General features: G+C 40.9%; 1 protein-coding gene across 1 annotated transcript in view; it reads right to left on the reverse strand.

Annotated features, from left to right (window-relative positions):
* LOC311051588 (protein NLRC3-like) overlaps positions 1-14,205 on the reverse strand; it is a gene marked incomplete at its 3' end in the record, with an annotated part of 38,751 nt that extends 24,546 nt beyond the window's left edge. The window contains exons 1-3 of the mRNA XM_084066169.1: positions 14,031-14,205; positions 11,150-11,233; positions 8,587-8,672 (exon numbers count right to left, since the gene is read on the reverse strand). Coding sequence (XP_083922295.1) covers positions 8,587-8,610 — 24 coding nt within the window. The 5' untranslated portion in view covers positions 8,611-8,672; positions 11,150-11,233; positions 14,031-14,205. The remainder of the gene's footprint in view (positions 1-8,586; positions 8,673-11,149; positions 11,234-14,030) is intronic.
* Positions 14,206-14,868: the final 663 nt, after the last annotated feature.

Genomic DNA, 14,868 nt, shown 5'->3' on the forward strand with positions numbered 1-14,868 from the left:
AAAACATAATCTGTCCAAACTCTAGATTTGCAGAAATCTAAACTATCTAGGCATCTAGAGACCATCCAGTCTACTTCCCACAGTACACTCATTTTCAGACATTAGGCAGGACATGTTCTCTCCTTCACTGAGGAGTAGGGATGGAGCTCGTTAATTTTTATTGATAATGAGCACCTTATCGAGTCTGCTTATCGAACCAAGCTTTTATCGAGCCCACTATCGATCTATTTCTATTATTAAGAAAAAAGACGTGAGACGAAAAATTCTGAACAGAACCGGTATCTTTTTTTATTGGCCAGTTGTGACAGTGAGTTTGTGGCTGACCACTATCTAAAAATAAATGAAGATGTCAAAAGTTAAAAATCACACCCTGTGTGAAGGATGCGGTGCCTTTGGGGCGGGGCTTAACTCATTCGTGCTCGTCCCGTATTGGTGGTCTAAGTCCACATACCAAATTTGGACTTGGTGGCATAATGCAAACTGGAGTTATAGCTGTTTAAAATCCCGTGCTCATCCCGTGCTCATACGGGCGGACGGACATAACATACGCTGGGGGTCCCTGGACCCCTCTTTGATAACCAGTGGCACCTGTGGCCAATGAGAGGAGAGATGGCATAGGCAATCTCCAAGTCCGTGTGTGTGTGTGTGTGTGTGTGTGTGTGTGTGTGTGCGTGTGTTTGTATGTGTTGCTTCTTTGCCGTGCTCATCCCGGGCTCATACGGACGGACACACAGACACACAGACACACAGACAGACACACAGACACGGAGTCAAAGCCAAGTGTAGAGCGGTTGGCACCGCTAAAAATATTTTTGCCTATCATTAAAACAACCATTCATATAATGTGCAATAAGTGTTAAATGGCTTTATATTATGAATAGTACTGTAATAATTACTATAAAATCTCCATGTCTGTTCAACTCTTTATAAACAAAAAATCACACCTTGTGTGAAGGAAGCGGTGCCTTTGGGGCGGGGCTTAACTCATTTCAGTTCGTCCCTATTGGTGGTCTGAGTCCACTTACCAAATTTGTACTTGGTAGCATGCTGCAAACTGGAATGATGGCTGTTTAAAGCCCAGCCAATGGGCATACAGAGGGGGCGGGGCTTAAGTAATTACAGTTCGTCCCTATTGGTGGTTTTAGTCCATGTACAAAATTTGTACTCCGTAGCATGCTGCAAACTTGAGTTATGGCTGTTTAAAGGCCAGCCAATGGGAAGACAGAGGGGGCGGGGCTTCAGCAATCCATGCTCGTCCCTATTGGTGGTCTAAGTCCACATACCAAATTTGGACTTGGTGGCATGCTGCAAACTGGAGTTATGGCTGTTTAAAATCCCGTGCTCATTCCGTGCTCATACGGGCGGACGGACATAACATACGCTGGGGGTCCCTGGACCCCTCTTTTATAACTTCAGCAATTCATGCTCGTCCCTATTGGTGGTCTAAGTCCACATACCAAATTTGGATTTGGTGGCATGCTGCAAACTGGAGTTATAGCTGTTTAAAATCCCGTGCTCATCCCGTGCTCATACAGGCGGACGGACATAACATACGCTGGGGGTCCATGGACCCCTCTTTGATAACCAGTGGCACGTGTGGCCAATGAGAGGAGAGATGGCATAGGCAATCTCCAAGTCCGTGTGTGTGTGTGTGTGTGTGCGTGTGTTTGTATGTGTTGCTTCTTTGCCGTGCTCATCCCGTGCTCAAACAAACGGACGGACGGACGGACGGACGGACAGACACGCAGACAGAGTCAAACGTAGAGCGGTTGGCACCGCTAAAAATGCACATTTATTTTTTTAACCAAAATATATCACTCGCACTACATTTTACTAGGGCCTTCAAATACAGTACTTTTCTAACAGACAGAAGGCAAGTGACCTTTTCACTTTTGGAAAATAATATTGAAGAACCGGTTAATGTGTGTACTGTCGCTTTAAAAGCGCAATTTATACTTCATCGTACGATGGTGTCACGCACCAAACATAGCCGATCTCCAAGCTCACACTGCGTCTGTTCGCATCACGTTCTGAGCTTGTAGATCTGCCATTTTCGGCAACGATAGACTGAGGGACGGACACGCTCAAGCAACACTAGTTATTCATTCACAGGGAGATCCCAAACGGATTATTGAAAGCAGAGATATGGTTTGTCTTTGGTAAACACAGTAAGCATTTGAAGCTGTATGCTTTTTTTGTCTGTGTCCGGGTTTTTCACCCCCGCATATTCAAACATGGACTTAAGATAAGGCCATGGGTGTTGTTCTTGTTCGGGTTTCTCAGCCTCATTCTGCTGATCATCAGAGTCAGAGACGGAGAGAGCGCTCTCGTCTTCTCCTACTGCCGCCATTATTACCGCCGTCCTGTTTTGAGTTGATAAACAAGTAACGTGGGTTAACCGGCGTTATCCTTATATGGATGCTGGGCGGGCCTGGATGACGTATTTCCGCTTTTACGTAGACCCCAGTGGAGAACATGTACTGTGATAGGTTTCCTTCTTTTACGGACACAGCTTGTGGCCAATTGCATTTTAGGGGAAAAGGTGTTCTTTTTTTTTCTTCAGCAAACCAAAAGTAATCCGTACTTCTTAGCCTTTGTAGAAATCTACTCGAGTAAGAGTACAATATTTTTCTTGGAAATGTACTCGAGTAAGAGTAATAAGGGTCAAAAAAATATAATACTCAAGTAAAGTACAGATCCTCAGAATATGTACTTAAGTACAGTACTTAAGTAAATGTACTCCGTTACTGTCCACCTCTGCCATTTAGCAGCAGTTTTCTTCTCAATAAAGGATAATTCCTTTTAACAGGTTGTTCATGAAAGTCCTTGTGGTCTTGTTTCCAATGAGAACCTGTGAGCAAATAGGGGTTAAGCTCAGGGACAAATTTCATCTCATCGACACATATGCTGGCTTGGCCTGGAATCGAACCTAGGGCAACCAGGGCCTCTGGCTCCCTAGGCGGGCTCACTAACCACTCAGCTATGACCGCCCCAACAATATTTATCTCAGCGTCAAAAGTCTGTTTATTTGGTGAAATGTTATCAGGGATATCCTGAGCAAGTGTTCCTTCTTTGAATACTTGTCTGCCTTGATATACTTTTTGCACTCCTGTTTTATCTGATCTGAGTGGTCCTTCATCAAACATAGGATGATGGTGATACAGCTGTCAGGAGAGGCATCCTCAGTGTTCATCTCCTTCAGGCTACTGATGGTTTTCTGGATGCTGTCTGGACTGTTCTCTGTCTGACCCAGCAGGAATCGTAACAGTCTCTGGTTGGTCTCCAGTGAGAGGCCATGAAGGAAGCGGACAAAAAGTTCCAGGTGGCCGTTTTCACTCTTCAGGGCTTTGAGCATGGCTTTCTTCAGGAAGTCATCCATGGAATTGAGCTCAAATTGTGACATGGCATTCGGTAACAGCTTCTGGTGGTCAGATCTGTCATCCAGGAACATTTCCAGTACCTCCATCTTCCTCTCCATGAAACAGTGGAACAGGTAAACTGCAGCCAGAAACTCCTGAATGCTCAGATGAACAAAGCAGTAGACCGTTTCCTGGAAGCATTCACTGTCTCTTTTGAAGATCTCTGTGCACAGTCCTGAGTACAGTGGGCCCTCTTTAATATTAAGATCACATTTTTCCAGATCTTTTTGGTAGAAAATAAGGTTGCCTTTCTGTAGATGTTCAAATGCCAGCCTGCACAGGTTCAGAATAACTGCTCTATAAGTCTTGAAGAGTTCCTCATTGTACTTATCCTTTGTCCTCCTTTTCTGAACCAATAGGAACTGGCAGTACATGTCAGTCAGGGTCTTTGGCAGTTCTCCTTTCTTGTCTCTCCTCAACATGTCCTGCAGAACGGTGGCAGTGATTGAACAGAAGACTGGGATTTCACACATGGTGTAGAGGCTGCTTGATGCCTTCAGGTGTGAGATGATTTCAGCCAGCTGCTTCTCCTCGATTTTTTCAGCCTGGTTCACATTAATGAATCTCTTCCTGATGTACTCCTTCTTCATGTCATCAGTGAACCCTTGCACCCATGTCACAATGTTAACTAAGGCAGGAGGGATCAGTTTGGCTGCTGCAGGGCGTGTGGTTATCCAGATGTGAGCACCGCGAAGCATTTCACCTTTTATGAGGTTTACAAGCAACTCTTCCAGTAAGATTGACTCTGAGAAGTCATCAGAGCAGTCGTGGTCCATGCTGAAGTTCAATTTTAGGCAGCTTTCATCTAATCCATCCAGGACAAACAGAAGTTTGAAGGGACTCTTGTCGTAGTTAGAGATTCCTGACATCTGCAGTGTTGTGAAGATGTAATTAAGAGCCTCTTCTGGGATGAATTTAGTTGCGTTGATGCATTTGTGAATTAGCTGTGCCAACCGAAACCTTTGTCCCTGCAGCAAATTTAGCTGGCGGAATTGGAACACGAATATGAGATGAGGATGTGGAATGTTTTTCTTTGCCCATTCAGAGACAAACTTGTGTACGAGAAAGGTTTTGCCAATTCCTGCGATACCAATGGACAGCACTGTTCTTATGCAAATGTTTTGTCCAGAAGGGTGTTCAAAGATTTCACTGAGTTTGATCTCCTGCCCTGCTTTCTTCAGGTCCATCAGTGTGACCTCATGCTCACTGTACAGCTCTGTGTCTTCCTCACGTATGACGCTGAGACGTGTGTAGCATTGTACAAAATCCTTCTTATCCGTCATTTGGATTGTCCCTTCAGGTATACACGCAAATGGCTCCTCAACATTTTTTTGGAGCCTGTCTTGGTAGAATGTAATCGGATGTGCATTCTCTCGTGTTTTCACCAGCAAATCTGTAAGGAACAGAACAATTATTTTAGATGTTGATAGAATTGGAGTCAGCCTGATTTGTTTTAATCTCCTATTGAGAGAAATTAATGTTTACCTTGCTTTGGAGGCTGGGAGGATGCTGTGAGGAGACTGCTACTTGAAGACTCTGCAACATGTCTGACATCTGAGAGAGAGAGAGAGAGAGAGAGAGAGAGAGAGAGAGAGAGAGAGAGAGAGAGAGAGAGAGAGAGAGAGAGAAGAAGAGAGGTTTTTTATTCAAGTGAGTCAAGTGAGTTAAATGCTCTCTACCTTGAGGGGGTTCCAGGCAAAATGAGAAACAATTTGAAAATGATGGCTATTAAAGCCTTATATTTTAGCTAATATAAATTGCCAATCTAGATCTTGGAATATTTTTTTTTTGACAAATCTTCTCATATTTGAGTCCCTGGCACTAGGGCTGCACAATTAATCGATTTTCACTTCCCACAAATAAATGAACATGATCATCCGATTATTGATTTAAAATGTGATACACATTGTGAACTTGTAGATCGTCTATTTGCAGTGGACAACACTGTCGTACCACAAAGTATATCACTTAAAATGTATGTCAACTAGTGAGGCTCAAGAGTTTTATACACTTCCATCATACAAACAGTATTTAAGTCCGCAAAGATGTGTAAATTAGCAGGGATTTTGCACAATGTAAAAGTGAAAGCAGTGTGCTGTTGATTTAATTTAGTGTGAAGTTTTGGTATTCGTTCTGAGATGCACAGAATTTTGGTGAATATGAAGGACTGAATTTATTTTGATTAAAAAATGTGTACATTAGCATGAATGTTCAGTAGCACAACATGATTATGAAAGCAGTGTTATTTACTTTATGTTACATTGCAATAAAAAAATACTTTTACTCACTTCTAAACTCACTGAAAAAAATATATACATGATCATGATCTCAACATTGATCAAAAATAATCATAATAATCATTTTGGCCAAAATTGTGCACCCCTACCTTTCACAAAATCTTTTCAAATGGGGGTCCGTGGCCAAATTTGTATCAATTTGGGGAAAATGTTTGTGAACCACTCCTATCATTTACCTTTGGTTGGTGGCCCAGTGTGTAAAAATATCTCCACTAGATCATTCCTGTTGATCTGCGTCAGAAGCTCCATTGTGATGTCCAGAGCCTTCTCAGGGTAGGTCTGCGTGATCAGATGACTGGTGTCCATCATGTTAGCGTCCTCCAGCTGGCTCCAGGGGATGGATTTACGTTCACGGAGATAAAACTGTAATTTAAAGAAGTAATTCAGTTTTGCGTGTGTGTGTGTGTGTGTGTGTGTGTGTGTGTGTGTGTGTGTGTGTGGCTCTCTATACATTCACATATGGCCACTCATACATATGTTGAACAGTGGTGGAAGGTAATTTTAAGAACTATTTATAAATACTTCTTCTCTATTTGAGTATGTCGAATACTGCTTTATACTTCTCCACTACTACATCTCAGAGGCAGATATTGCATTATACATTAACCAATTAAGACCTGTTTAATACATCGGCTATTCGAAAAATCTACGCAACATCTTGTGAGCTTGTAGATCGGCTATTTTCAAAAACATTTGTAGTTTGTCAGTACTTTTACTTTATATGTTATACTTTAAGTATATTTAGAGCGATACTTCTGTAATTTTACTCAAATAAAATGTTGAATATGGAACTTTTACTTGTAACACAGTATCTTTATATTGTAGTATTGCTACTTTAACTTAAGTGCTTTTACTACCACTGACCTTGAACAGTTGGAAGTCTTCTTTTCCCAACTCCTGCAGAATGCCGAAGATGGTGACTCTCTGTGTATAGTAGGTTGATCCCTGCAGATCCAAAACAGAGAAGAACCCATGAGAACATGGACAACACTTAGATTTTATATGAAGGGCCGCTGCCCTAAAGTCACTGTATTCATTCTGCAATGGTGTTATTATTCTTTAGTTTTTGTGCTTTTTAACCCTTTTTTCTCCCCAATTTAGTTGTTAAACAAATTATTTTTTAATCTCCAATATTCTGAGATACTGAAGATTTTTGCATACTCGTCAGAAACATTTCTATTCATCTATATAAATTAATCTGTTGGAAAATGTGGTGGCCAAAAATTCGCAGCACCCAGACCAGGATCACGAACAATATGGGACAAGGCCTTTTCCATGCAACTATGGGCCAGGTGGAAATGCTGTGGCCAACTATCCAGAACGGGGTGGACCACATCCATGTCAACAAGATCATATGGAGTCTAAAACAGAGACCGTACTTAAAAGAAGCAATGCGGATACGTGAGGATACGTGACCAGTATGCGCAATGCTTGCTTGTCACTGCCATCACACGTGTATCTAACAATACAGTTTTGTTTTGAATGTTTGTACATGATTGTATCCCATTGAATTAGCATAATGTCCTGTCATTCTATGAATTTTCTCTATTTTTATAAGGACATAAATATTTCATATGTATGGCCTTAGGGGCCAGATGTGGTGGGCAAACATTCATATAACAGTCATTGTGGTATTGATTAATTGAATGTATTAGTAAGAGGCAACAATCATCACCTGTTCTTCCCTGTCAAACTCCTCTCCTTGACAAACTCCTTGCAAACAGTCAGCCTTCTCATGCAAACCTATTTCAAACGTGCCGACTATGTGCGAGTCAGTTATAGAATAAAGCCCATGTAAGGAATGACCATCTGTTGTTATACCTCTGTGTACCATCCTGCTAGTATAAATGTGTCTAAGACATTGGTGTTGGGGGGTGCTGGGGGAAGCTCTGGAGGTAGACACTAGTCTCTCTGCTGTTAGGAGATCTACAATAAAGTATGGAGTTTGATTCCTGACGACTGAGTCCTGCATCTTCCTGATCTGTTTAACTTACTTAAAGTAACATCTAAAAGCTGCCATTATAAAAATAGCTACGATATCCGAAACTACAAGCTCTCAACACCTCGCAATGTGACACGTTGTGAGTTTGAAGATCGGCTATTTTTTTTGCATAAAAAGCAAAAGTATACAATTATAGAGGATATGCACATGCTTAAAGTGAATGGCACATCGAGTGGCAAATCGAGTGGCAAAGAAACATGCAAAATGAGTTTAACATTGCTTAATGTTGTTTAATGCAATCAGATATGACTTTTCTGTTTGGATGCATGGGCTGTCAAGGCCAGAAAGTATTTTTTTGACACTCAGTAGGCATTCCTGCATAACTTCCGGGTTTGATGATGATGTCACACGCATGATGACAGTTACTTTGTAGATTTTGATTATTATAACAAAACATACATTACCCACTTCAGCCCTATATACATTTCGGCCTTTTGAAAATATCAGATCTAAAAGCTGATATTTTAGATCTGAAAATATCAGATCTAAAATGCGTCGCATCGCGACGCATTGTGAGTTTGCAGATCTGATATTTTCAAAACATGTGAAATGGGACATTGTGCATAATGAGTACTTTTAGTTTTGGTACTTTAAGTAGATTTTGATGTCAATACTTTTGTACTTTTACTCAAGTAAATGTAAAATTACGTACTTTTACTTGTAACAGCGTATTTCTACATTGCAGTATTGATACTTTTACTTTTAAGTAAAACATGCAAGAAAACAAGTACTTTTCCCACCACTGAATACAGGGAACTTCCGACAGAACCAGTTACATTTTAATGAAGAAATGTTAATTTCATATCCATCAATCATCTTATAGTGTATATTATACTATCACATATAGTTATTGTTTCCTGGTTCTTACATGCAGTGACTCCAGTCCCTCCATGTTCCTTCTGTTGTTGAACGTCTTGTAGTTGAAGTACTGTAGTTAATCTACGTTATGGCCTACTGTAGTTGATAGATCTACAGATCAGGAGAGAGAGAGAGAGAGAGAGAGAGAGAGAGAGAGAGAGAGAGAGAGAGAGAGAGAGAGAGAGAGAGAGAGAGAGAGAGAGATATGACCGTATGGTTATGCCACTCCTACAGACTTCTGTTGTAAACAAAGTATATAAATATAATTATTGAATATTATTGCCATGTATATTATGTTCTTGTGGAAAACACATAGCAGTATGGAATACATACATACTTGTTCGATTAATGCACGCCATTGTTTAATACAATTCAAAATATTACATAGGTTACACTACTCAAAAGTAAAATTACACAAAATATTCCCAGACACCTCCCCCCAATGTGATAAGTGCAAATCAGCAGATGCAACGCTACTGCACAGTTATGCCCTTTGTCCCAACCTACAGAATTTCTGGATAGAGATATTCAGACTATTTTCCAATATACTAGAGGTAGAGATAGATCCAGACCCAGTGTTAGTCATCCTGGGGGTATCAGAAGGGATGAAGAAACTACAACTACCTCAACAACGCCTTCTTTCATATGGCCTTATTGCTGCAAAAAAATTGATACTTTTATTTTGGAAGAAGAAAGAGACCCCCACAATCAAACTCTGGCTCAACGAGATGACAGAGTCCTTACATTTAGAAAGAATCAGATATATACTCAAAGATAAACTGAAAGATTTTGAAAAGATTTGGAAGCCTTTAGTCTCCTTTCTTAAAGGTTGAAAGGCTAATCCTTGTGGATGACCCGTGTCGCACGTAATCTGGGGCAGCACTTCTGGGGAGGGGGAGGGGAGGCGGGAGGGTCCCTTTGGTTTTTGCTTAAGTTTTTTTTTTTTTTTTTTTTTTCATGTTACCTGTTTGTTTTGTGTTTATGTCTGTTTGTTTTTGTTTAAAAAAAAAAGTAAGCTAAATGTACATCTATAACCTGTGCTTCACAATAAAAATATTTGAAACAAAGTCAATGAAAGACGTTTCTGTTAGTGTGGTCATAAAAAAGAATGATGAATGATATAGGCTATTGTAGGCTATTGTAGACAGGGTGAATTTCGCCACTGTGCATGTCGCCGTCATCTTGTTTTGACAAGGTGAAGATTCACACGTCACACACACACACACACACACACACACACACACACACACACACACACACACACACACACACAGCTCTCTCTCTCTCTCTCTCTCTCTCTCTCTCTCTCTGTCTGCAAGCCCTATTCCTCTCAAACAGCCCCATCCTCGAACAGGCTCGCTCACTTTCCAAATCAGTTTTATAATGTTTAACTTAATACAGGACTGTCTGGACGGTAATATTGCGGTTCTATGCGGGAGGACTAGCCACAGTGCGTGGCTGTAATGTGCTCTCATTGGCTGTAGCGTGGCTCTCCTCGGGGCGACAGCTCCAAATATCAAACATGTTTGAAATCTAAAACTTGTCGGGAACCCCTCGCCAACCGCACGTCATCAGGGTCGATCTTCTCGGAGGACCTTACTCACTGAGCGAGCAGCACCTCGCCGAGGAACACCCGATCTAGACTGAGATCGGTGGGTCAAATATCGTACAGTGTGTAGGGGTCTTAACTCTGAGAGTGTAAACATTTTGATGTATAAATGTTTCTATCGTTGTTTGTTGTACTGTTGTTTGTCTAGATGTTTGAAAGTTTATGGACCATAAGAGCAAAAAGACTTCTGTGTTTTTGTGATTATCTATGTGGCTTTTTTAATGTATTTTTTACGTAATGCTGATGTGCTTTTACAATAAAACTAAAATATTCAACCAATCAATCAAACATTCAGTTAAAGAGTCTGTTTCTGTAGCCACAGAATCATTGTATTTTATTCGATGGTCTTACTACTCTGGATAGGCTTTGTACTGGGGAGACCCCCGAACTGAGCTCATGCTTCCTTCAATGCATGAGGAGAGAGCAGGCCGTTTCTTATCACCTAAAAGGAGGGAGTTTACCCGGTAAGACATAGCGTGTGGAAGGAACACGTTATTCCAACCAGTTCCTTTCCCCTCCATCATACGCCCCGGCTGACCAGGGGGAGGCAGTATAGAGACCAGGATTACTGCATGTTTTTGTGAGAGTACCTACCCTAGGGGACACGGAGAAGAACATGCAAACTCCACACAGAAAGGCCCTTTCACCAACCCCACCTAGGGTATGGGCACTGATGACGCGGAGGAGAGAACACGCCCCCAGCGCCCACAGCGTCTCCCACATCGAACCCAGGACTTTCTAGCTGTGAGGCGACGATGTTTTTTTTTTTTTTTTAACCCTCCGTGTTTATCAACGATCGGGGGATCAAACATACTGGAGATAAATAGTCTGTGACTAGTTGAAAAGGTAAGGAAAACGAAAAATAGCTGTCAGTGGCTGATTTATTTATTTATTTACTCTGGCAGTGAATGAGTTAAGTAAAACAAGAAAAGGTAAAAAAAGGAGTGCTTTTACTACCACTGACCTTGTACAGTTTGAAGTCTTCATCTCCCAACTCCTGCAGAATGCGGATGATGGTGACTCTCTGAAGTGTAGTTGATGTTGATCCCTGCAGGTCCAAAACATACAAGAACAAGAACCCATGACAACATGGACAACACTTAAGATTTTATTTATATACGTTTATATGAAGGACCACCCTAAAGTCACTGTATTTGTTCTGCAATGCTGTCTTTTTTTGTGGATTTTTCTTTGTGCTTTTTACCCCTTTATTCTCCCCAATTTAGTTGATATGCAATTTATTTCCACCCCACACACCTGCCAGTGAGGAGCCCCCATGGGGAGGACGTAGAGCCTTCGTCCTACTCCTCCTGCCAAACACTCCCTGCTGACAGGCTCCGCTCCCAGCCCGTATGACTACGTGCAAAGACCAATATCACCCTCCCCGCCCGACTTCCCTACCCAGGGGTCATCACCATGTCAACTTGTGATGGACATTTCCATCAATATTTTATTTTTGCCACCGATATGGAAAACAAGTGATCAACAATATTACCAGAAACACATAGGCCTATAGCCCTAAATGTATACAGTACCAATGGACTCTTGATGAGCCATAGTGTCTACTTTATTCCACTGCACCACACATTTTAAAAACGGGGGAAAATGCAAAATATATATGTACTTTTTTTTTGGGGGGGGGCTCAAAGTTACCTAGTCTGCCTTTAAGGTAAGGTAGTCTATGTTGATGAGAAAGTATGCCGATGGAACAATGGAAAAAGACTTGATTGAGTCAAAACAGATAATTATGTTCAATTATATGATTAATGAATGGCAGGACAGGATTTAAAGGAATGCAGTCACAATAGTTTGATGCAAAGGTGCCTAACTTTGATCAGAGGTGAGGAGGAGGTCTGATGGTGAGGCTGTCGATCAAGGGTTTCCATGGATTATGCTTATTGGGTGTTATTATAATTTAGTTGTTATTATTGGATACTTTGAAGTTCTGCCCTCCTTTGCCTTGGTGTTCCTTCTCAACAGATGACATGCCATGTTTTTGCTCTTTTCCACTGTGGGCATACCGTTGACTTGACTCACATACCTGTACGTACATGTATCACGTACAATACCACACATCTCCTGCAACATATTAATGAGCATGTCATCCCGACACTTTATGAGTCACCAACATGATTCAAACACATTTTTTAAGATTAGATTGTGAATATATAAAAAAGAAAACAGACAATATTTTTCGTAAAAAAAGAAAAAGAAGAAAGTGCCACGTACATAGACAAGTCTTGCCACGGACATGTTTGTCGATGTACAGACATGTTGATGACCCCTGTCCCTACCCCAAACAGCAATTGCGTTCCTATACTGTAGACAGTGACAAAGCCGGAAGCACCACATGGATTTGAAACCCTACACTCTGTGGTGGTGGGCAGACACTTTACCACTGTGCCACCCGAGCACCCGACGGTGTTTTTAAATCTCTAAATTGCAATGTAAAGCAATGTAAATTGCTTTACATTGCACAATCAATGTAAAGCGCTTTGGATAAAAGCGCTATATAAATGCACCATTTACCATCCCCCCCCCCCCCCCCACACACACACACACACACGTATTACCACACCAAACATAGCTAATGTATCAGCTCGTAGATCAGCGTTCTTCAATGTTTTTCAGGCCAAGGACCCTCTAGCTGAGAGAGAGATGAAGCATGGGCCGCCTCTATATTGTATAAAATTGTGTTTCAGATTAAACTCTCTTTTTTCCCTCTACACCTATACCTCTTTGCCATGTTCTCCTCGGAAAAGGCATGCTATAGGGTTCAAGTGGTGGTGTAAAAAAACAACAAAATCATATCACACAAAGGTTTGGCGGACCCCCTATAGTTGTTCTGAGGACCCCCTAGGGGTCCGGGACCCCCTGTTGAAGACCCCTGTTGTAGATGTTGTAGATCTGCTCATTTCAGTGCACAACACCGGCACTGCGCAACTAATTATAAAACTCCAACCCCCTAACACCTACATCTGACCTCTAAATGTCTAATCCTGACCCCCAACCCCCAATGCTGTCAGTTATGGGTTCTGGGCTTCTGGGTCATCACAACTGCAAACTCGTGCACAGAGAGCTTATTAATTATTTTCCTGATTACCTCTTCAAGACGCAGGAAGAATAGAAAAATCCTCTCTGTTAACTAGTGACTTGTATTTAGCTGTAAAAACAATATACATAATTTATTTTCTATTGACGCGCATGGAAGGCAAAACTGGATCCGGAAGTTCCAGCTCGTGAACAAACACTATTTCTGAACGATGGAGACCTTTGTCATTTATCGCAGGTTGTTTTCCAATCACTCGTTTTTCGATGTGCACACAGTATAATTTGTATTGAGGTCTCGCATTATTTTGGCACGTTCAGAAGCTTACTTTGTGCTCTTTATAGATACCTCAATAAAAATATATAGTGTACACACCGAGAAGGAACATATTAATTAATTAATTAGATTAAGTCAAATAAAACATGTCTCTGAAAACTTGCTATGAGTTTGACATTTTAATAAATCATATATGTGAAATTGTGGCTTTATGTTTGAGGTTTTTTTTAACACGACCAACAGTTCAAGTTATCAACTTTTATCAACATTTTTGTCATAATTGAGCAAGTATTTGTTTAGTAATCGTCGAGAAAAAGCAAAAAAGGGCCACAACATAGCCTGCCACACCCTGCTCTACGATGTACAGATATTTCCTCAGGACTATATACATTTATAACACATTTATAACGAAAAAAAGTAAAGTCATATCCATCATTCATCTTATAGTGTATATTATACAGCGATATACTTAAATGTTATGCGATACCATCACATATAGTTATTGTTTCCTGGTTCTTACATGCAGTGACTCGATCCTGTCTGTCCATGTTCCTTATTTAGACTGTTGTTGAACGTCTTGTTGTTGAACTGTAGTTAAACTATGTCATAGTCTACTGTAGTTGATAGATCTACTGTAGTTTAATAGATCACTAATAAAAGTGTTTCTTGAAGTTGTGAAAACACAGAACATCCATATCAACTCTGTTGGTAAAAACAATTGTTTCCTGTTTAGAACAAGAGCGAGCGCGAGCGAGAGAGAGAGAGAGAGAGAGAGAGAGAGAGAGAGAGAGAGAGAGAGAGAGAGAGAGAGAGAGAGGAGGGGAGGGGGGGGGGGGGGCGTTATGACCGGTTATGACACTCCTCCTACACACTTCCATTGTTAACGAATGAGTGAATGTAATATTTAATATAATGACCAAAACCTGTGGAAAACACAAAGTCAAAGATGTTTCTCTTAATGTAGTCATACAGATTATGAATTATGAGTGTTAAAAGGCTGTATACAGTAAAATCTGCAAGTTAATGGAGTCATATACTGACATTGTTTGCGCCATAAAATAAACAATGAATGAGTCAGCAGTTCATATATGCACAGTAAAAATGACTACCTTTGCCTGTGAAGAACATCATGTTACTTTAAACAGCTTGTTCTAGGTCTAAATGACTGGATGGTTATTCAATTATGAAGTGTAATAACGTGATGCAGTGTTTGGCATGGTGATATTCAGCTCCATTCAGAAGACCAGACAGTACTTTTCATCCTAGTCATGAAATATGTATTGTATATGTATATATCTCAAGACAGATTCAGCAGCTCAGCAGTAATACATTCAGATTGAAACAGCAGGAGCATTCAG

This window comes from Gymnoscopelus microlampas (genome assembly GCF_963454915.1).
Source record: "Gymnoscopelus microlampas genome assembly, chromosome: 9".
In the NCBI taxonomy this organism is placed as follows: Eukaryota; Metazoa; Chordata; class Actinopteri; order Myctophiformes; family Myctophidae; genus Gymnoscopelus; species Gymnoscopelus microlampas.